Source organism: Asparagus officinalis, chromosome 10 (assembly GCF_001876935.1).
Source record: "Asparagus officinalis chromosome 10, Aspof.V1, whole genome shotgun sequence".
NCBI classification, from domain to species: domain Eukaryota; kingdom Viridiplantae; phylum Streptophyta; class Magnoliopsida; order Asparagales; family Asparagaceae; genus Asparagus; species Asparagus officinalis.
This window is the reverse complement of record NC_033803.1, coordinates 4,871,104-4,892,557: the sequence shown is the minus strand read 5'-3', so window position 1 is coordinate 4,892,557 and position 21,454 is coordinate 4,871,104. Positions and strand designations below refer to the sequence as shown.

Here is a 21,454-nt window from a genome sequence, read left to right as displayed (position 1 = left end):
GGTTGTTTGGTTGCCCAAAAAATCAAAGATAGCTATTATACGAAATCTACTATTTTACCTAATACTTTCTTTTCCTTGTTTAGTTCTCACCTTGAAATCAAGAACAAACTTGGATCAGCACTTTTTTGTTGAATGATGCAGTCCTTAATTTAGAAACCCATTTTCTTATGTCTTATTGAGGATGAGAGGAATCATTTTTATGGTTCCTCTCCATTTCCAAAACCGACTAATTAAGAAATATGATTAAGCTTACGTGGCATAAAATGGATCGATTTTGATAATTAAAAAAAATGGGTCAATTTTGGTAATTAAAAGTTGATTTGAGTCTGTTTTGAAAATTTGTTCTTCTAATAAACCAACCAAATAGACCTTTAATACACGTGTCCCATATATGGTAAACACAGTATATACATTATACCACTCTTTTGTGTGCAATAAAAATAATATATGATTAATATCAACAATTTTCATTTTATAAATTAGTGAGAAAAAACTAGCTGTAAATGGCTCCTCATCTATTATGAGCTACGGGAAAATAACCAAATCACCATTCTTACTTCTTGATATATTGTATTCCTTGATAACTCATCTGTGATAACAATCCATGTCCTGGTTGACCAATTAGTACACAACTGAATCTTAAGCATAATTTTTTTTAAAACTGAGCTCACCATTGATTGTGTTGCATCTTATAGTAGGAAAGTGTAAATGCACAAAATTTTAATTAAAAGTTAGACACGCAAAAGACTGACTACTCTTCATATCAAACAAGAAAAAACTTCCCATTTTGGGCAACTAAAAAAAATGCAGAACCTATACCACTGTCCAAAAGCTTGAAGCTTCTAGCCTTCATCACGCTGATTGAAGGGGAAAAGAACAGTAAACATGACAGCAGTTTGTAATGAACAGCACATTTTTTACAGTCAAGATGTACAATTTTATTCAACATCCAAGTTCAACTGCCGAGACAACTACATTCACAACTGCTGCAAAATTATCGCCGTCTCTATTCTTCAGTTCAAACCACAGAGCAGAACACTTAAACACAATCACTGATCAATACAATGTGCTCTTCAAATCCTCAAAGTGGCCAAATTTATGCTTTACATCAACGGAAATGGACAGAGAACTGATTTTTTTTTTTTTCCACTGAGACAACTATGACATTAACAAACACTAAGACTCGCTTCACACAATCAGCAAACAGAAGCCAACAACATTTCTTCAGGAAAAGATATCCACTTTAGATTCTTCAAATTCAAAGTATGGTGCATCTTCCTTTTTCTTCTGCAGGAGGCGCTGCCGTTTGCTGGAACCTGCTTGAATCTGACGGATTGTACGTGAACTCCGAAGTGTCAAGCCCATACTGTTCAGAGGGTAGAAACCACATTTAGACTCAGAAGCAGGTAAATGCATCAATGTCGCACAAATTTCCCGTATCTTATAACAAAGGGTTAATTGCAGATACACCCCCGTGCACTAGGAGAGCACATCACTTGTATCCTATCCTCTGAACTCCCGACAACATTATTTTCAAAGATAGGTTGAGGTGTCAAGTGATAACATTGGTGATAAATTAACTTTGTGAGAATATAAAATATATAACCTAAACCCTCATAACTTCGGTCAATAACTTTGGAGTTTAGTTGTAGTGGCAGGGCCTTTAAGATGGTATCAAAACAACCTAGATTCAAATCTTACTAACCACAAATTTCTAAAGCGGATTTAAAGAAAAAGATAATGCTCACGAGTCCAGGTCTCAAACCATGAAACGGTGCTCAACTTGTGGACGCATGTTCGAGTATAAAATTATCACCCTCAAGACTCATTATAAATCCGGAGTTTTGGTTTAGTCACAGGTCCTTTAAGAACATTTAACCTCGGTTTAATTGAGAAAAAAAACTAAAGTACCACCTCATTTAATGGTAAAAGGTAGTGTCATCTGAAGATTCAAGAGGGATAGAAAAGATTAGGGACATAAAAGGCTACACCATCATGGTACAGGAGGTGAATCTGCAATTAACCAAAAAAACAAATCTTACCTTCTCTCTCATCCGCTGACTCCAGGCATCGTTCCTGCTAGGCCGATGATCGAGAGTGGGAGCTACAGGGACGCCAGTTGCTGCAACTCCCTGCCGATTTATCAATGGTTGATGCACGCTTGACCTCGGGTTATTATACTCTTCATCACTGTCATATTCTGGAGGCATATTTGCCGATCTGACTGCAAGAGCAAGCAAGAAAGCCAGTGCCTGCACAATAGAACATTATAGAAGTTATTCTACATCATGTCCATGGAACCTTGGGTTAGAACTCATAAAGATATTGATCATGAAGTAAAATAAGTCTTACTAAGGCATTCTTGTGCATAATAAGAAATAAGTAGACTAATGGTAACTGACCTCTAAAACAACAGCTCCTAGAGCAACCCATTTAACAATTTTCCAGTTTCCCTCCAAAAAATCATACATCATCTCGAAGTTTCCAGTTTTGTCAACTGGAATCAACTGCACAAAAAATCATGATCAGTAAACTAGTGAAAATGAAAATCAAAGATAAGAAATGTGTCAAGATAACTCACATCTTTCCAACTATGGTCAAAGAACATGAAAGCCGCAGCCCCCAGTTCAACTAGAATCAGAAGGATAACCAAGAAAGCATACTTCTTGGGTTAAGGAAACTACTAAAGAGGGAATATAAAAATTGCTTCAGAATAAATAATTTCACAACAATTTTACCTGGTTGAACATCAGAAACTCAGACTACAAAATGTCAGTTGGAACAACATTAGATAACTCTTATGTATACCTAAGAATAAAGATAACCAGCAGTGCTATTTAACATCATCACAAGGTTATTTCTCCTAATCTTTATCACTCTAAACTGCTGCAAATATTTTTAAACTGCAACCAAGGTGTTTTCTAAATATTGTCTCCCCTCTGGAGCATCCAAGTCATCTTAGGCTACCTAGTCTGTGACACTTCCTGACCTAAATTATAATCTAAGAACTTCAATGGTCAACAAACTTCACAAGGAATTCTGCATAGTCTGTAATTTCTCGCCCAGGTAAATTTAGCTTTACGTTCAAGGATAATTAAAGTGCATGGGTCAGCCACATAATACCAAAGTGGTGAAACAAGATTCAGCAGACACAAATATCACTTCCAGTAGCAGCTAATTAGCTTTCCCCTAAAATCAGCAAATTAAATACTTATTTCATGCTAAAATTTTTGCTACTTTCAAACTCAGCTTTTGATGTATTTTCCTAACTAAATTGACCAAATTTTACTAATCGTTCTGTAGTAGACATAATATTGCGTGCTTTCTTATGCATTCACAGTCTGTATAAGATTGCAGCTAAATACTTTCTGCATGTTAATGATGAGCTGGCATGTACTGCCCGCAAATGGTCCATATATACCTAGATATTAAGAAGCAGCTTACAACGTCCAAACATTTACCAGAATCCTGAGTGAATCATCTTTTACTCAATGGACACATAAGAGAATGATCGATGATCATCTTTTTATATATTTCTAGCCTTTTACTAGATATTCAAAGCTAATGCAATTAAAAGGTAGGTAACACCTTTTAAGCCCTATAATGAATCAATATTGTTTCATATTTTTCTATTCCCTAACATGCGAGTTAAGTGTGTATTTGTTTTCTAGCAAGTACACAAACATAACATGTGTTTATACATGTTCTATGTCAGAAAGTTATGAAGTTAAGTTGAAAATCTAGAAAATCTGCATTCTATTAAGTAATTCAGGTCTTAACTCTTAAACATAACCCAGCTGACCTCAAATAAAAGCTTAAGAAAATTCATAAGATTAGTTTCAAAACCTCTCTAAAAGATCTAAACTTATCCACACTATATCCCATTAAAACACAAGCCCAAGCAAGTTTGACATGACAACTTCTGAGAAGCAAAGGGAACTTGCAAAATATCATATGTAACATGCATGAAAATTGGAAACTGGAAACTGGAAACTGGAAACCTTCTTGCTAGAAAAAGACAATCTTATGTGAGGTTATTCTAATTTAAAGCTTTACCACCAAGAACTAGCAAATGAACTTAATTAAAAAAAACTTAATACAGACATGCTAGCAAATGAAGGATCAGGCTCGTGCTTGACCAAAGAAAAGCAGGCCTTTAGGAGATCCTACTATCTGTTGGGGAAGGAGACCAGAAGTGACGCTCGTTTGATAAGGCAGAGGAAAAATAGGTCAGTTTACGCATGCATTAGCCCCTTCTTCTTGTTTAAATGATTACCCACTTGATGATCTGACCCTTCCACTCTATCAGGCTGTATAAGACAATGGCGATATTCATATCATACCATCCCGAAATCGCATACTATCTCAATCAGAAACATTAATTTCTACTAAAATTATAAAACCAAAAGAAAAATTAGGTTTTAGAATATAAATTATAACCCTCATCACAACTTCAAAGTTTTGGTGTACTAGCTGGATGGGACTTTAAGATGGTATCCGAGCAAGCCCAAGTTCAAATCCCATCGGCCACAAATTTAAAGTGAGTTTTGGAAAATTGATACCTGTTAGAAGAGTATGAGTATTAGTTTAGTATTGGTTTAGTCCCACTGAGACTAATTTATAACTAATTCATATCTATAAATAATAAAGTATAGAGTCAGGGAAAACTCTCCCAAGAAACTTTTCTCTCTCCAAATCTTAACATGGTATCAGAGCCTATCACTAACCCTAACCCTAATACTAATTCAAATTCCTAAGCCTAACCCTAACCCTAGACAGACGCCTCTCTCTAAAACCCTAGCCGCCAAAACCTTGCAGCCGCCTTATCGTCCTCATCTTTCTCGTCCTCGCCATCGTCCTCGCCCTCATCTTCCTCAACAACTCCTCGTTCTCGTCCATCCGATCCACGTCCTCATCCTTGAGCTTCTCTCACCCGACGCTCTATCAGGCTGTATAAGACAATGGCGATATTCATATCATACCATCCCGAAATCGCATACTATCTCAATCAGAAACATTAATTTCTACTAAAATTATAAAACCAAAAGAAAAATTAGGTTTTAGAATATAAATTATAACCCTCATCACAACTTCAAAGTTTTGGTGTACTAGCTGGATGGGACTTTAAGATGGTATCCGAGCAAGCCCAAGTTCAAATCCCATCGGCCACAAATTTAAAGTGAGTTTTGGAAAATTGATACCTGTTAGAAGAGTATGAGTATTAGTTTAGTATTGGTTTAGTCCCACTGAGACTAATTTATAACTAATTCATATCTATAAATAATAAAGTATAGAGTCAGGGAAAACTCTCCCAAGAAACTTTTCTCTCTCCAAATCTTAACATGGTATCAGAGCCTATCACTAACCCTAACCCTAATACTAATTCAAATTCCTAAGCCTAACCCTAACCCTAGACAGACGCCTCTCTCTAAACCCCTAGCCGCCAAAACCTTGCAGCCGCCTTATCGTCCTCATCTTTCTCGTCCTCGCCATCGTCCTCGCCCTCATCTTCCTCAACAACTCCTCGTTCTCGTCCATCCGATCCACGTCCTCATCCTTGAGCTTCTCTCACCCGACGCGACAACTCCCACCCGACGCCGCTCGCCGTTGATGACTGCCGCCACCATGAGACCTTCGCTCGCCGTCGCCATGCCCCCCCGCTCGCCGCTCTCTTTTTGTTTTTGAATCTAAGTCAGATCTATGAGTTGTCCTGGAAAAAAACACTTTCGGGTTCCATCTTAACCTTCGGGTTCTTGAACTTTAACCTTGAATTTCATGTTAACCTTTTAAGTTATTGTACTTTAACATTCGGGTTCAAAATTATACCCGAACCTTCGGGTTCTTGGACTTGTTCAGCCTATTGGCTAATTCAAGACTTATTTTCTTGAACTTAGACATACTTTGATTGTTTCCATTTTGGAGTACAACTTGTGGAGGGTATTGTCTTGAACTCTACTCGTCTGTTTCATGATGATCGGATCTGAGGAACTCAATAATTCTGAGTTAACGGTCTAGACGAAAATTTCGGAGATATTTTCTGACAGAATCACTGACCGAAAACTTGATGAAATTAACTATTTTCAGTGAAAATGTGTTATTGAAATCTACATGGCAAGCCGATACAAAACTAGTCATTTGTTGACGGACCCTCCTACTCCGACACCGGAATCTTGGACATTGGACGATAGTGTCCTCTTACATCTTCTTAATATTATGGAGCCTAAAATTCAGGATTTAGTTCTTCATTGTATAACAATGAAGGAACTTTAGTGTTTTTTGCAAGATATCTATGGGGGTAGCAACAATATTAATCGGGCATATGAAGTAATTCAAGAGCTGTTTCGTAAGAAACAGGATGGTAAACCCATAGATGATCATTATGGTAAGTTCAATCGTCTGGCTGAGGAAGTTCGTCAAATTTTTTCTATTATTAGGGATGTAAAATAAATGCAGAACCAATAGAACAAACTTATGGCACTCACCTACTTGGGCACCCTAGATTCCATTTACTCCTCTGCTCGATCACAAATCATAGGGAGCTCCGTCATTAGTTCTCTCGCTGAGACTTATCACTTTCTAAAGAACGTTATCCCTGCACAGCCACTCACATCCACTGCGGATCGTTCTTCGCTTGCCACTCAGAGTTGGTAGTCTTATGGACGAGAAAGTCATACTGGTGATGATCCTGAAAGAGGTAGAAGAAACTTTGAAGGGAGAGGAGGTTACCACACTGATCGTTCTAGAGGCCGAGGTGATCAACGAGGTGGTCGTGGAGGTCCATCTCAAGTCAGACATGCTCATGGAGATGACTCAGTGAAGACTTATAACTACTGCCACTAGTCAGGACATCTCAAATATAATTGTCCTGAATTAGAAAAGAAGAAAGCCAATGGTGTTTACATGACTGCTCAGGACAACATCACTTCATCTGATAGTGAAATTCAACCACAATCACTTTCATGGTGCGGAGCTATAATGTCAATTTCAGCAATTTTAATTATTTCAGCAGTACCAAAGTTCACAAACATCTTCCTCTTTATCTGCTACTCTCAAAAGTGCAGGTACTCGTTTATCTTTACTTACATCGTCTTCGTCTCATACTTGGATTATAGATACAGGTGCCACTGATCATATGACGGGGAACCCAGGTATATTGTCCTCTTTCTCTCCTACATCTAATTCAGTTATATTAGCTGATGGTTCACGTACACCTGTTCAGGATGTCGGCAATATCAATCCTACCCCGAATCTTCCCCTTTCCTCCGTATTCTATCTTCCTAGTTTTTCCTATAACATTTTATCTGTTAGTAAGATAACTAAATTAGTAAACTGTACTGTGACATTCTTCCACACACTGTGTCTTTCAGGACCTGATCATGAGGAAAATGATTAGGACAGGACATGAGCAGAACGGTCATTATAAACTGGACTTGGGCGCCAAACATTTAGCTTGTATCGAAAACTCATCAGCTCTACAATACCACTGTCAGCTAGAGCATCCCTTTCTCTGTTCTCAAGCTTCTAAATCCTCAGTTCAAATCTTTCCTTGTTAGAATGTGAGTCGTGTTAACTTGGTAAATATCATCGTGTGTCTTATCCTAATCGAGTCAATAAGAGGGCTGCTAAGCCATTTGATCTTGTTCATTCTGATGTCTGGGGGTCATGCCCAATAACTTCTAAATTATGATTCCGATACTTTGTAGTTTTGTGGATGATCACTCTCGTGTTACTTGGATTTATCTTCTCAACTCTAGGTCTGAAGTTTTTTCTATTTTTAAACTCTTTTATTCTGAAATAGTCAAATCAATTCAAAATTTCGATAAAAATTGTCTGATCTAATAATGCAAAGAAATATTTTGATGGCAACTTCACTAGTTTCCTTAAACATAGAATTTTTCATCAGTCTTCTTGTGTTTACACTCCTCAGGAAAATGGAGTTGTTGAACGAAAGAATAGACATCTCCTTGATATTGCTTGGATCTTGCTACTCCATCGTCTCGTTCCTAAAGAATTTTGGGGGAAAGCTATATTAACAGCATGTTTTTATATTGATCAAATGCTCTCTTCTGTTCTACAAGATAAAATTCATTTCAAAGTTCTATACCCCAACGATGATCTCTTTCTGCTTCCTCCAAAGATTTTTGACTCTGTGTTTTGTTCATAATCACAGTCCAAATAAATAAAAGTTTGACTCTCGATTTATTAAAGATATTTTTCTTGGCAACTCCCGAAAACATAAAGGTTACAAGTGTTTCTGTCCGTCACTCAATCGTCTTGTGTTATATGCCGATGTAACACTTTTTGAAGATAAACCTGGTCATTCTAGTTCTACATCTTCATTATCATCGGATGAGTATGACTATTTAATCCTACAAGAGCCATTGGTTAACGGTAGTGGTTCATCCGCTGACAATACCATTTACGCTACTGAGAAAGACTCAGCTAGGTTTAACGACCTAATTCAAGTTTATCACCGTCGCTCTGCTCTTGCTCCTGTGCTAACCTCGGCCTCAACACCACGTTCTCCGCCCGAAGAACCTGAATCAGTAAGTACAAATTTACCCCCTTCTGCGAAAGACCTTCCTATTGCACTCTGAAAAGGGAGACGAACATGTACTCAACATCATATTTCTAACTGTGTCTCCTATGATCGCCTATCCTCTACCTTTCGATCTTTTTACTTCCCTCGACTCATTTAGTTCCCAAGAATGTGTCAGAAGCTCTGTCTATTCCAGGTTGGAACCAAGCGATGCAGGATGAAATAAGGACCTTGCAGCAGAATGAAACTTGGGATTTGGTCTCACTTCCACCAGGAAAGCGGCCCGTCGGCTGTAAGTGGGTGTACACTGTCAAGTTGAATGCTGATGAAATTTTAGCACGCTTGAAAGCCGAACTGGTTGCTAAAGGCTATTTCACAGGTGTATGGCTTGGATTACGTAGATACTTTCTCTCTGGTGGCAAAAATGACATCTGTTCGGATTTTTATTTCGTTAGCAGCGACAAACCACTGGCCACTTCATCAGTTGGACATCAAGAATGCATTCCTTAATGGTATTCTAGATGAAAAGGTTTACATGAAGCAACCACCAGGTTTTGTTACTTATGAGGAGAATGCAAAGGTGTGTAGGCTGAAAAAATCACTCTATGGTCTAAAGCAATCTTCGAGAGCCTGGTTTGGATGTTTTGCATCGGTTATTCAAGAATGTGGGCTTTATCGTGCACAAAAAGATCACTCTGTCTTCTAACGTTTCAGAATGGGAAACGAATTCTGCTAGTTGTATATGTGGATAATATTGTAATTACAGGGGATGATGCTTCTGGTATTAACAGCTTGAAGAAGTATTTGCAGACACATTTCCAAACAAAAGATCTTAGTTCCCTAAAATACTTCCTAGGCATTGAAGTTGCAAAGTCAACGAAGAGTATTCTTCTATCACAAAGGAAGTATGTCCTGGACATGCTCTCAGAAGCCGGGATATTAGGATGTAGAAGCAGTGATTCTCCAATAGATGTAAACTCAAAACTACTACCAGACTAGGGGGAGCTTCTTGAGGATGTTGGGCAGTATAGGAGATTGGTGAAAAAACTAAATTATCTGACGGTGACCAGACCTAACATCACATTCGCAGTTAGAGTTGTGAGTCAGTTCTTGTACGTACCAAGAACTACTCACTTGAATGCACTAATGAGAATTTTGAGGTAATTGAAAAAGGTTTCAGGATAAGGAATTCTCTGCTCAGATCAAGGACACCAGAGTTGCAGGCTTCTCCGATGCAGATTGGGTTGGATGTCCTTTTGATAGGAGATCGACTACTAGATATTATCTTTCTCGGAGGAAATCTGGTGTCACGGAAGAGTAAGAAGCAAAGTGTTGTCTTAATCCAGTGCAGAATCAGAATACAGAGCTATGACAAATGTGACACTAGAGATGGTTTGGATCAAAGACCTATTGACAGAGATTTGTCTCCCTCCAGAATGTCCCATGAGTTTATATGGCGACACTAAAGCAGCAATTCACATTGCTGAGAATCACGTATTTTATGAGAGATCCAAGCACATTGAAATCGACTGTCATGTAATCCGTAAGAAGCTCGAGGACAAAATCATCACGGCAAAACATGTATCGACAGTACATCAGTTGGCAGACATTCTTACAAAACCACTTGGTCGAACACGAGTTGACTTTATTTGTGACAAGCTAGGCATGCATGATATATATGCTCCAGTTTGAGGTGGAGTGTTAGAAGAGAGTGAATATTAGTTTAGCATTAGTTTAGCCCCATATTGCCCGTGAGACTAATTTGTAACTAATTCATCTCTATAAATAATAAAGTATAGAGTGAAAAAACCCTCTCATGAAACTCTCTTCTCTCCAAATCTTAACAGTACCAACCCTCAACCATCACCACAACTTTGAAGTTTTGGTATAGTGACAGGGAGTTTAACAGTAGAAGACTATAACACTAGTGAGATATAGAGCACAATAAACAGCACATGTACAAAAATGAAAACTAGAATTTAGGATACACAAGACAGGCAGCATCCACTTCTTGTCACAGCTCCAATGCAGCCAAAGAAAGATATTATGAAGAGAAGAGCTCCAATACCAATGAATAAGTAGATGAACCTGCAAACATCAAATTAGTTGGTGGGGTGAGCAACCTCATGAAAGTGGAGACAGAAATCTAAAATTCATACCAAAATAGATGTATGAGTCTGCACATATGATATTGAGGTCACATGCACCGGATAGATTCAAAATGCATTAGATATTTAACATATGCAAACTCCAGCAGAACTATTTACAATGATGGTTTATCCTATAATTCAACTGTGTCACCTTGTAGAAAGCACCATCAAAAGACAGGAATTATCCCTGCCATCACCCAAATAAACAAAAATGGAATTTCTTTTGTAGTGTCTTCAGTCTTCTAATTCAAATTAAATATATAAAAAACCCATTTTAAAACTGAAGTCTTGATCTCAGATTCATGACCAGATATATCAATCCTTATCTCCATGCAAAACTGTTAAGAACTATTAAGGGAACTATTAAGGGCACCTCTTCTGTTATAATTTGCAACCTTATCTTTTTCATTTCACTATTAGGACCTGTATGGTTGCCCCAAAACACTACCTTATCTCCATGCAGAACTGTTAAGCACTATTAAGGGCCACCTCCTCTGTAAAATTTGCAACCTTATCTTTTTCATTTCACTACTAGGGCCTGTTTGCTTGCCCCAAAACACTAGAAAAGTGTAAAATATGAAGCCATTTAACACTTTTCTTATTTATTTTTGGTTCCCACTTGGAAACCTAGAGAGAAGATGAGTTGGCACTCTCTTATTGGATGAGTTGACCTTATCTCTAGGTAATCCATTTCAGGGTTTCTCTTTTTTTTCTTGTTTTTTTAAAGGAAACGGTTCAAAACCATTTAGGGAGGTTTCTTCAACCAATTTACTTTTTGTGGGTTTCTAGGAAATTAACCAAACAGTCTCTCGGTTCATATGCATATAGAAGGAATACTTTTAGAAACTAAAAAAATAATTAATGGAAACATAACAAATATATTATTAGTACAAGTGGAAAAAATTATTTAGGTGAGAATGATAACCAAAAAAATAAACGAGTAGTCATTTTTGTTGCTTAAGGTATCATTCATCATCATTATAAGAAACAAGCGGAAAATTGGTCATAGCATTCCATGAAAAAGATGGATAAAGTGGAGAAGAGATTCACTGACACTATGTGATTGTACAATGCCCAAGAAATTATTTTTATAATCTGAATGTTGAGCAATTAAAAAGAATAAATTTTTAAAAACACTTAATTCTAATATTTAATTATTAAAACTGACTAATATCCGTTGGATGTTGATCACACAATCAACTCAATTTGATTAATAATAAATGTTCAAATGTATTTGATGATGTTTCGAGATAAAGAGTGCAGGTTATGGACGTGTTTAGCTAGCCCTAAACATATATATGAAGTCATGAGAAAGTACGAAGAGAGAATGGCAAGAAATTGAAGTCGTGAAAGATTGAACAATAACACCAGCAAAAGCAGCCAGCTGGCTAGCAAGAGCAGGCGGCTGAAAACATGCACAAGAAAGCTAAAAAAACGTGCACAAGGCTGAAAGGAAAACATCAACCGGATGGACCACAGAACCAGGCACCTACAAACAAATCAGCTGGTTAAAAGCATCACGCGGCTGATCGAGCCAAAACAGAGGATGGTTTTCTGTGAATTTTTGTCAAAGCCACCTGGTCAAAAGCATCAAGCATCTGGATCATTACCTGGTTCGCATGTCCGGGCAAATTCCGTTGCATTTTTGAGATGTAATCTAAGCCGTTCATCTGTATCTTTATAAGAAATTCAAGGGTCATTTTCTTGATTAAAAGGAGTCTAATTGCCGAGTTTATATATAGAGTTTGTGTGTGTGTGTGTGTGAGAGAGAGAGAGAGAGAGAAGATAAGAAAAGGTAGGGTTTTTCATCGGAGGTTATTTTAGAGCTTTTCTTCTTGGATCTCTTCAAGGTTTGAAGACGATGCCCACGCTGAACTCAGAGGGGATCTTAGCAGCAACATAGGCATCATTGATAGAAGATCTAATCAATTATTTAGGGACATATTAAAACTTTTCAATTTGATTTGTAAACCAATAAATAAAGTATTGAACGTTAAAGTATCTTATTATATTGGCTTTATGCCTCAGTGAGATTGGGTAGGATAGCATGTAATAGCTTTGACAAACTTGAGAGTTTGGTACTTTATCAGATAGTGGATCGATTTCACAGAGGTGAAATTTGTGGATGTAAGCATGCTGAACCACAGAAAAATTGTTGCGTCTGTGTTTCATTGCTAGCTTGGTTATCTTTTCATTTATTTAGTTGCAAAACTTTTTAAAAATAATCTTGTTTTCGACACAACCCTATTAACGCCCCCACCCCCCTTCCTCTAATGGTAACCTAACTAGATCCGAACAATTTTTTATTTATTTAGCATTTTTGACCAATTTTGACCAAGTCAACCAAAACTTGGGTGGTTTTGAAATATCTCAATTTTAGTAACTACTCAGGATCAACAGTCCTGAAATTACCAATCCGATCACCAAATATACACTTCGGATATTATGGTTTTGCATTTCTCGGATATTATCGTTTTGTTTTGGATATCAAAAATGAGATTTGAGGTAGTTACAAATCAAATCATAACTTCTATAATAAGATTATCTTAATCAATTCAGAATTATCCATAATTAAAACTATTTTAATCAAATCATAACTATTCACAACTGAAAATCAAATTAAAACCACAAATAATTGAAACTACTGGCTATTCATAATTAAAAATCAAATCAAATCATAATTATCCATAATTAATCAGCATTTTTGTGTTCTTTTTTCCCTTTTCGTCGAGCGTGTTTGTTAGATCTAATAATTAACCTAATATTTGAATTAAAGTTCTTAACTACACGGGATAACAATCCCGAATAACAAATTGCAGATTTTCACAAAGACCAACTTTTGGCTAACGTAGCCAAAGTTGGTCGAAAAATGCTTTAAAAATTAAAAACAGGTCAATTTTCATAATTAAACGTTAAAATTGGATGGTTTTAAAAATTTTGTCCAATTAAAAAGCATATCCCAAAAAAATAAAGCAAGAATGAGAATGCTGAAATGGATGATTGATGAGTCGATGACATGATGAATATGAAAGATATGATAAACAAACAGTGTAGCCAAAAGAAGTTCAACCTCAATTCAGGATAATATGAGGACGAAACACTTTGTGTGTTTATGCAATTGAGAGGCATGATAGAACTGTATTGAGGAAGTCTACACATAGGGGTAGACGAAAATGAACATGGATGTGGGAATAAAGCAAAAGATGCAGGCTTGCTAATTTAGTAAAAGACTGTTGGACCCTTCATTGAACTCAATGAAGGGGAAAAAAGTTTATCTCACCAACAATAAATTTCAGGAAAAAGTGTAATTTTTGTTAATGTTCATCCAAGAAAGAAGAAAACCACAAACATAGCACTCTGTTGACGAAAGTAATTAGTGCTCCACGATTAGTGAAGCATGTGAACTTTAAAAATAAGTCTTTGTGGAAGTACATCTTTCGATACTCAAAACATCATATCAACCTCGAGATTTCATCCCAAAAGAAAACTTTGCTTCCATAAAGAAGATGACTAGCACCTTGCATTTGTAGAAGTATCCACATGCCAACAGAGAGGGTAAGAAGGAAAAAAAATGCAAATAACAAACCTCAACATTTACAGAAAACTTGATAAAATGATATTAAAGATTTTTCACCCTTTTTCTCAAAAGTTACATGTAAAACATGCTAAAAGTTAGCATGTTATGTATCTACAAAGCTGAGAGCCTAAAACCACTTCCACAATTTACACTATCATCATTGTTATACAAAAACGTTTCGTCAAAGGTTATTCATAAGCTAAATTAAATCTTCATTAGGTTCTTCAATTATCAATATTTCTTTAGCAATTAAGAACATACTCGCTGCATCAAACAACAGATCATGCAATGCTGCTTCCAATTCAACATATGTGCCAAATAAATAAATAAATAAATAAACATACCAAGCTTTTGGAAGCTTATCGACAATACTCTCCGATAGTGAAACAACAAGAAGCATCGGTCGACCCAGTTGCAAGATCTCAGCATTACTGCTGACCGGCGAGATCGGATCATCCCCACCACCAGAAATTCTGCTCCACTCTACCAACAAGTAGATTCCATATCCCACCATTGCCAATCCAGAAATCGTCAAGAGAAAATTTAGAAGCTTCAGAAGGCACTCGAGGCACCCTCGGCAAGCCATGATATCTCTCCTTAAACCCTCTGATTAATGCAGCCCTTCTTTATTATGAACTTCGTGATCAAATTACTCTCCAACCCAAAGATTACTCACATAGAACTCAATTTTTAATACCCGGGTTAGCAATTTCTAAACCTGTGAACATAGAATAACAGGATTTAGTTTAATTTAGCATTTATTTTTTACAACAGGACTTATGGAATTCAAGGGTTTAGAGTACAACAAAGTGGGAGTTTTATAAAATATGTGAATGAAGAGTCAATTGTATTCTCATCAGAGGTTGAATCGATGGAAGGTCCAAACAAAGGCATACACTCGATTAAAATTTCCTAGTAAAAGGCTTCCCCCCCTTTGCTGCAACCAACCACCTCCTACCTCCTAGTCAACTTTTCACTAAAAACCAAAAATAAGCTTATAAATTTTCAAGTTCAAGATACGTGAGTTGCATCCTATCAAGACCTAAACACTAAAAGATGAATCACGTACCTTGAATGTTCAAATGTAATTTTGGGTTTCTAGTGAAAATTTTGACTAGGAGGTTGTTGATTGCAACAAAAACCAGTTTTTAAAGATGATTTATGTATAAACTGAAAATAAAAGACGGTTTCCGATAGTTACCCTATTTTAAGGTGGTTTTTCGGGGAACCCCTAAAAAATCTAATTTTTCGATAACTAAGTGCAATTTGAGGTATATCGAATCTGTTTCCGGGAAGAAAATTGAAAATTTTGAAATTATGCAGAAGAATTCATCAAGATTCCTACCGCATCAGAGCCCAAGAAAGGGATTACAAGCAGAATTTCTCTAATTCAGTACCAATTTTCATCGATCCAAAGATCCCGAATCCAAACTTAAAAAAATCTTTTCAAAATATTGAGAAAAATACCTTAGATTGATTCACGAGGGGCGGCTTTGCTTGATCTTTATCTTCTCTCTCTTTCCCAAACTTTTATTTCTGTTTCTCAATTTTTAAAAAAAATTTGTTTAAATTGTTTTTTGGGGACAGCGACGAGGGCCCTCCACGTGGCAATGATAAAAAGAGGTCATGGAGCCCGTGTTGCTTTCCAGCTGATCTGCTCGTTGAAATATAGCCATTTGTTGCTGTTTGGTTGCTCTATTTTTTATGGAAAGTGGAGAAAATTTTATAAGAAAATATGATGTTCACATCATTTTTTTCTATTTAAATTTTTTTATTTGTTTGATTCACTTTTTTTGAAATGAAGAAGCATTCTCATTGGATGATGTGACTCATACTTAAAGATATAGAAAAATTCTTTAAGGACCGAAAATATGGGACCAATAAATGAGACAAGTGAGGTGTCCTCCTCTTATTGGATAGTGAGTTGGCCATCATTAATGATGGTCAACTCATTATCCAATAGGAGAGTGACACATCACTTGTCCCCTTTATTGGTCTCATATTTTGGGTCCCTGTAGCAAAGCTCAAAGATATATATTTCATAGATTTTGTAGAGGAAAGAGTAAACCATACTTTAATGGTTTTCACCCCCATTTACCTTTTTCTTTCGTTTCCAATGAACCTATCAAACAGGCGCTAAATTATGATAAACCCCAAGAGCTTTTAATATTTTAAAGTAAACTTCCAATAACTTTCTAATCGTAGTTTAACCTCCAAGAACTTTTGGAATTATAGAAAACCTTCAATAAATTTTTGCATTTTTACAGACAACCCCCATAAATTATAACCAAAAAATAACATAAAGCACTTTGAAAGTTACTGGGGTTTAATATAATTGACCCAAAAGATATTGTAATTGTGGGTTTTATGCGATATTTAAAGATATTGAAGGTTTTGTGCAAAATGCTTAAAGTTCCTTGGGGTTTAGTGTATTTTACCTTTTTTTCTTAATTACAACCAGAAATGGATATGTTAAAGTTTACCAAAAAAAGTTGCTAAATTGATAATTTAACCTAATATGTAATATTAGAAAATAAACAAGATAACGTGTTACTCACTGTAATATAAGTTGCTAATGTGGTAATCTGATCATAACCCAATTTTATAATTCCATCATCAAGTTTTTTTACATTTAAAAGTCCTATTTGAAAGCTTATGAGAGTCTAAATGTGGACGTTCAGTTGAATATGATAAACTCAACTGAACTGAAAGATATCTTCCTTTTGATATGGTGAAACTATTGTTTGAAGAAAAAAATTATACAAGTTTCTTGCTCATTTTAACTACAGATTAAAAAGCAAAAAAATGGTAGACTTTTCTAGTCAAAGAAACCTTAAATACAATAAAGTCGCTTGCATGAAAGCAACTTAAAATCCAAAGCTAATAACAAATATCTATGAGTTGAAGTTCAGGGCAAATCATCTTTAGTACATAGAACCAACATCTCTTGCATATTTTTCTATAGAAGAAATTTTCTAAATAAACTCATTCATATTTTTTTTTCTAAAAATAGACCCCTTGAGTTTTATTTACAAAAATAGACTCATTTTATCTTAATCCGGTTCCTAAATAGTCGGGGTTGTCAACACCAACTATTTAGGAGGTTGTAAACCCCCAATTATAACTCTAAACCCTAACATTCTATGCACTAAATAATCAGGGTTGGCAACCCCGACTATTTAGAAACCGGATTAAAACAAAATGTGTCTATTTTTGTAAATAAAACTCAAGGGAGTCTATTTTTAGAAAAAAAATTATGAATGGGTTTGTTTAGAAAATTTCTTCTTTTTCTATATTCCCAATTAATCTAAAGGAGCCATGAAACATATAGGTGCTTGCTACAATTTCTATCAACAATACACACAGAACCTACCCAACACAGTTTTTGCATAAGCAGCTATCCAAAGCAAGCAATAAGCACAAACTACAAAGTAACAAATGAATAATTACCTCTAATACAAGGGTAGAAGTATTCTGAATGGTTCTATGTCACAATTTACACTTACAAAGTTCAAGGCAGACAATGCTAAGTGACAATCCATACATAATTTGATAATTTATAGGCTGGATCCTGGACAGCTCGCCTTGCTGTATTCTGACCAGTTTCATGTAATTCCCCTGGAAACTGTCACAAAAGATACTCAATTTTCCGTCATTCGTCATAATTTACTCGTAGATATAGAATCTGTTAACTACTTGTGTAGTTACTTCCACTACCAACCCAATATCGTTTAGCAGCAACCAATATTTTCTCGGTAACAAAAGGACCGTCTTCATGATCCTGCATCTTTGTGTTCCACCTCATCCCACTGGCTAATTTTTTTACCTTGGTCACAACATCAACTTGGTCGCGAATTATCACTGTTCCTTCAGGACGTAAAATTCTGTCCATCTCCAGAAGTATGTCTTCTATATCACACCTGTGCATTGTAGAAAAGGATGAGATAGATCAATACCAATGCAAACTGGGGCCAATTATTTCACTAGAAAGCGCCCAGTATCTTTCCTAATAGAAACTTTGAATGTTACAATTAAACCAGTTTCAGGGAATGTGGGGGTAATTTGCAAATCTGACTGTTTTTGGGTAGATCTGAAAATGTGATAGGTTCGGAGGTGTATATGTAAAAAGTCCTTATTTTGTAAGGCCGTGTTATCTGATTGCTGGAGTTTGTGGTACTTTTCTCTAGTAAAAATAGTTTAGGGTGCTTTTTGCAAAATCCTGAATGGTTCGTGATAGTTTCATGAAATCTTTAAAAGACTGCAAGGAGAGTTACAAGGGCATGACAGCCCTGACCCTTTTCTTAGTGCATAATGGAGGATAAACAAAGATAATTTCCATTGTGACATTAAAGTAACAGGTAAAGAGCTTACTTGTGCTGATACAAGCTGAAGACGCCGCTTGCATGTATCAAATCATAGGATCTAGGGTACGTCGAGAAGGCTTCACACCTGAATTAAAATAAACAGCTTCAAGGTAAAAAAGAGAAAGCTTGACATGTAAATTTTTGAAGGGAACAGTGTAGTAACTCATGAAAAACAGAACTAGAACAATGAAACACTACAGTGTCACACTAAGGCAAGATCCTGATTTAGTGTAAAATTAGAACATCCAATAATAGGACCTTTCAAATTACATTCCACATTGTAACATAATCACATGATCACATCCTGCGCACCTACTTGGTCATAAAGGTCTCCACGGAGGGGGGGGGGAATAAAATAATTCATTCCTTACCGCTTTGCTTATGTTAAGAAACTAAACAAAAAGAAAAAAGTGCGACGGAAATTCTCACCTGTCACTACTTGTCATGTTGGTTACGCTTCTCAATTCATGTGGAATGCAGTTTCAGATAATAACAATTGAGTATGATCATTGGATTAATAGCTGAAGGTATCTCTAGAACAAACCAGTTAAAAACTAGCTTGTTATAAAGCAAATATGCCTACATCTGTAAGTGGATTTTATGCTTACTTGTAATGATAGGATAATCACTACTTCATTTTCAAACATTCAAAACGTCAACTTTATTTCAGCCTTCAAGATGTTTCTCCTACATGGTAAGGTTCTTAAGTAGACACAAACCAAAACATGTTTCGGAACTTTTAATAACGCAAATATTAAAAACTCTTAGATAACTGTTACTGCTAGGTTTTAAACATGCTACACTATCACAATGAATAACTTACTAAAAGGAAAAACAACGAAATAAATAATCTGACATGTCAATCCCGAACTTAGCTATTTGATCCTGAAAATACTCTTTGTTCTGATTATGTAAGCAAAATCTGTAGGTGCAGATGCAAGCTTCAATCATGACAATACAAAATAGTGCTTTTGTGCCATGTATGTGTTGGTATTTTTCCATGTCTACTTTGCAAGAGCCCCGACAGGAAAAAGAGCAGCCAAAAACATACCAGTCATGGTATATGCCAATTAGACCTCGTTCATAAATGGCACCTAAAGTATTTTTGTTGGAAATGGTCGGAACAACATTCATCACCCACGCTTTGGGAGATTCAAGTGCTGCTGCAAAACCTCCAAAGCCTGCATTCATGTCCATCATGTTTCTGTACCTCCCTGAGCCTATCAGCTTATTCATTTTCTTATATGCATTGACACGCTTCTTCCAAAGTTTGTTGTCCTCTTCAAATGATTCTTTCGACACACCAGGTATAAATCCACCAGATACCCTGGGGGGGACAGCAAATAGTCTATCTGGAAACTTTTTTAATTGTCCACCAACCACAGGGAATGGGGTTATGCATGCCTGCATCTTCTTGTACCTTAAAAGAGAAAAGAGCACAATTAATATTTGAACTTCATAATGACAATGAGGAAAGATGACACTGAGCAATCTGCAGAGGAAACTCTCTCTAATAAATGACTATTCAGATATTCCTCGATCACTAAGTACTATGCTCACTAACAAAAAGTGTATCTTCCACTGCTGTCTCCAAGTCATTTGGATTAAAATATATTTCCAAGACGCAGGAGGAAGAAAAGCTATGCAAGGATATATTTTTGCCTAAGTGCTAAACTGACAATGTTAGTCTAGTGCTAAACTGACAATGTTAGTCTAGATTTGTCAGTGGTGAAACATGGAACAAATATGGATGTGAAGATAAACTGAGAAATGTTCATAAATTACTAAATACGTAAAAAGCACAAGCAAAATAATCATACAATAAGAGAATATACCAGACATCATCACTGTTTGCAGATTTGCACATCTTAACTGAAGAAGTATCTCTTCTTCTACATGAATTGGCATTTAATTTCTTTCTCCATATAGCGATGTCCCCTTTCTCATATTTCTTTTCCCAGCAAAGAAGTTCAGCTAATTCTTCAATTCTTTCCTGTTCCTTCTGAAGTTCGCTCTTTGTTCTCTTCCATGTCTTATAGTATGTCCTCCAATTAATTGGAGGACCAGACAGAACCCAGTAACCACCTGGTCTGAGGACTCGATCTACTTCCATCATATATAATCCTTCTGAATAGAGCAATGAAGGTGACAATGAAATGAATCAAATCATAGAACAAAATAATCACTACTCTTTAAAGGCAAGTGTAAAATAACATACAGGGTATAACATCTTAAATGGGATGGCAGCAAACTATCACATGAAAAACCAGTGAATTTCAGTGACCATAATGTTTGAAATCTGTTACTCACCATTTGATGTCCATTGGATTAGACAGCGAGAACACTGAGCCATATCAAAGGATCTAGAAGGGTACGGAAGCTTTATCGTCCCAAGCACTCCAACAACTGCAGGGATACCTCGTTCTAAAGCAAACTGCACTTGAGCTTCATGGCCGTCTCTTGGTGCAAAGGACATAGTTAGTACATTTCTTTTTAACATATAAGCACCCCAGCTTGCAACCTGGGAACAGAAATTCAAGAGTCAGCGGTACTATCAAACAGTAATTGAAACAGAAGTAAACATAAGGATTGACAAAGAGAAAAGGAGCTAGGACTCAACTCCCGGAGGCATCAAAATGCACTTACATAGCAACAGCAAGAAAAAGAAAAGAAAAATAAGGCTAATATCATACTTATCCACCTTATAGTTTCAAGAATAAACCATCTCACAAGGTAGAAAACAGCAGAATTTTCTTCAGAAAAATGTTTATTGATAGCTATGTTAGATGCCTGTTAAGTATTGTAAGTGCCAATGGACCTAAAG

At 36.3% G+C, this 21,454-nt stretch overlaps 2 protein-coding genes across 3 annotated transcripts in view; both read right to left on the bottom strand.

Annotated features, from left to right (window-relative positions):
- LOC109824985 (tobamovirus multiplication protein 2A) lies at window positions 896-15,828 on the bottom strand. Its single transcript, XM_020391636.1, has 7 exons — window positions 15,734-15,828; window positions 14,611-14,984; window positions 10,528-10,627; window positions 2,582-2,662; window positions 2,403-2,507; window positions 2,043-2,252; window positions 896-1,366 (listed from the first exon to the last, which is right to left on the bottom strand). Exons 2-7 carry the CDS (start codon window positions 14,850-14,852, stop codon window positions 1,259-1,261), a joined length of 846 nt encoding a protein of 281 aa, XP_020247225.1. The 5' UTR covers window positions 14,853-14,984; window positions 15,734-15,828; the 3' UTR covers window positions 896-1,258.
- The window catches only part of LOC109825048 (probable methyltransferase PMT14), a 7,765-nt gene continuing 3,991 nt past the window's right edge, over window positions 17,681-21,454 (bottom strand). For both annotated transcript variants that reach the window (XM_020391746.1, XM_020391745.1), the window contains exons 3-7: window positions 20,941-21,151; window positions 20,466-20,757; window positions 19,682-20,050; window positions 18,638-18,715; window positions 17,681-18,186 (exon numbers count right to left, since the gene is read on the bottom strand). In XM_020391746.1, the coding sequence (XP_020247335.1) occupies window positions 17,955-18,186; window positions 18,638-18,715; window positions 19,682-20,050; window positions 20,466-20,757; window positions 20,941-21,151 (1,182 nt within the window). In that variant the 3' untranslated portion in view covers window positions 17,681-17,954. The remainder of the gene's footprint in view (window positions 18,187-18,637; window positions 18,716-19,681; window positions 20,051-20,465; window positions 20,758-20,940; window positions 21,152-21,454) is intronic.

Excerpts from the sequence above, each read along its gene's own strand:
- LOC109824985 (XM_020391636.1), bottom strand. The coding sequence starts at position 14,852 with ATGGCTTGCCGAGGGTGCCTCGAGTGCCTTCTGAAGCTTCTAAATTTT. Across the intron at positions 2,508-2,581 it reads TTGACCATAGTTGGAAAGAT|TTGATTCCAGTTGACAAAAC; the intron begins GTGAGTTATCTT and ends TTTTTTGTGCAG. Across the intron at positions 1,367-2,042 it reads GTCAGCGGATGAGAGAGAAG|TATGGGCTTGACACTTCGGA; the intron begins GTAAGATTTGTT and ends CCCTCTGAACAG.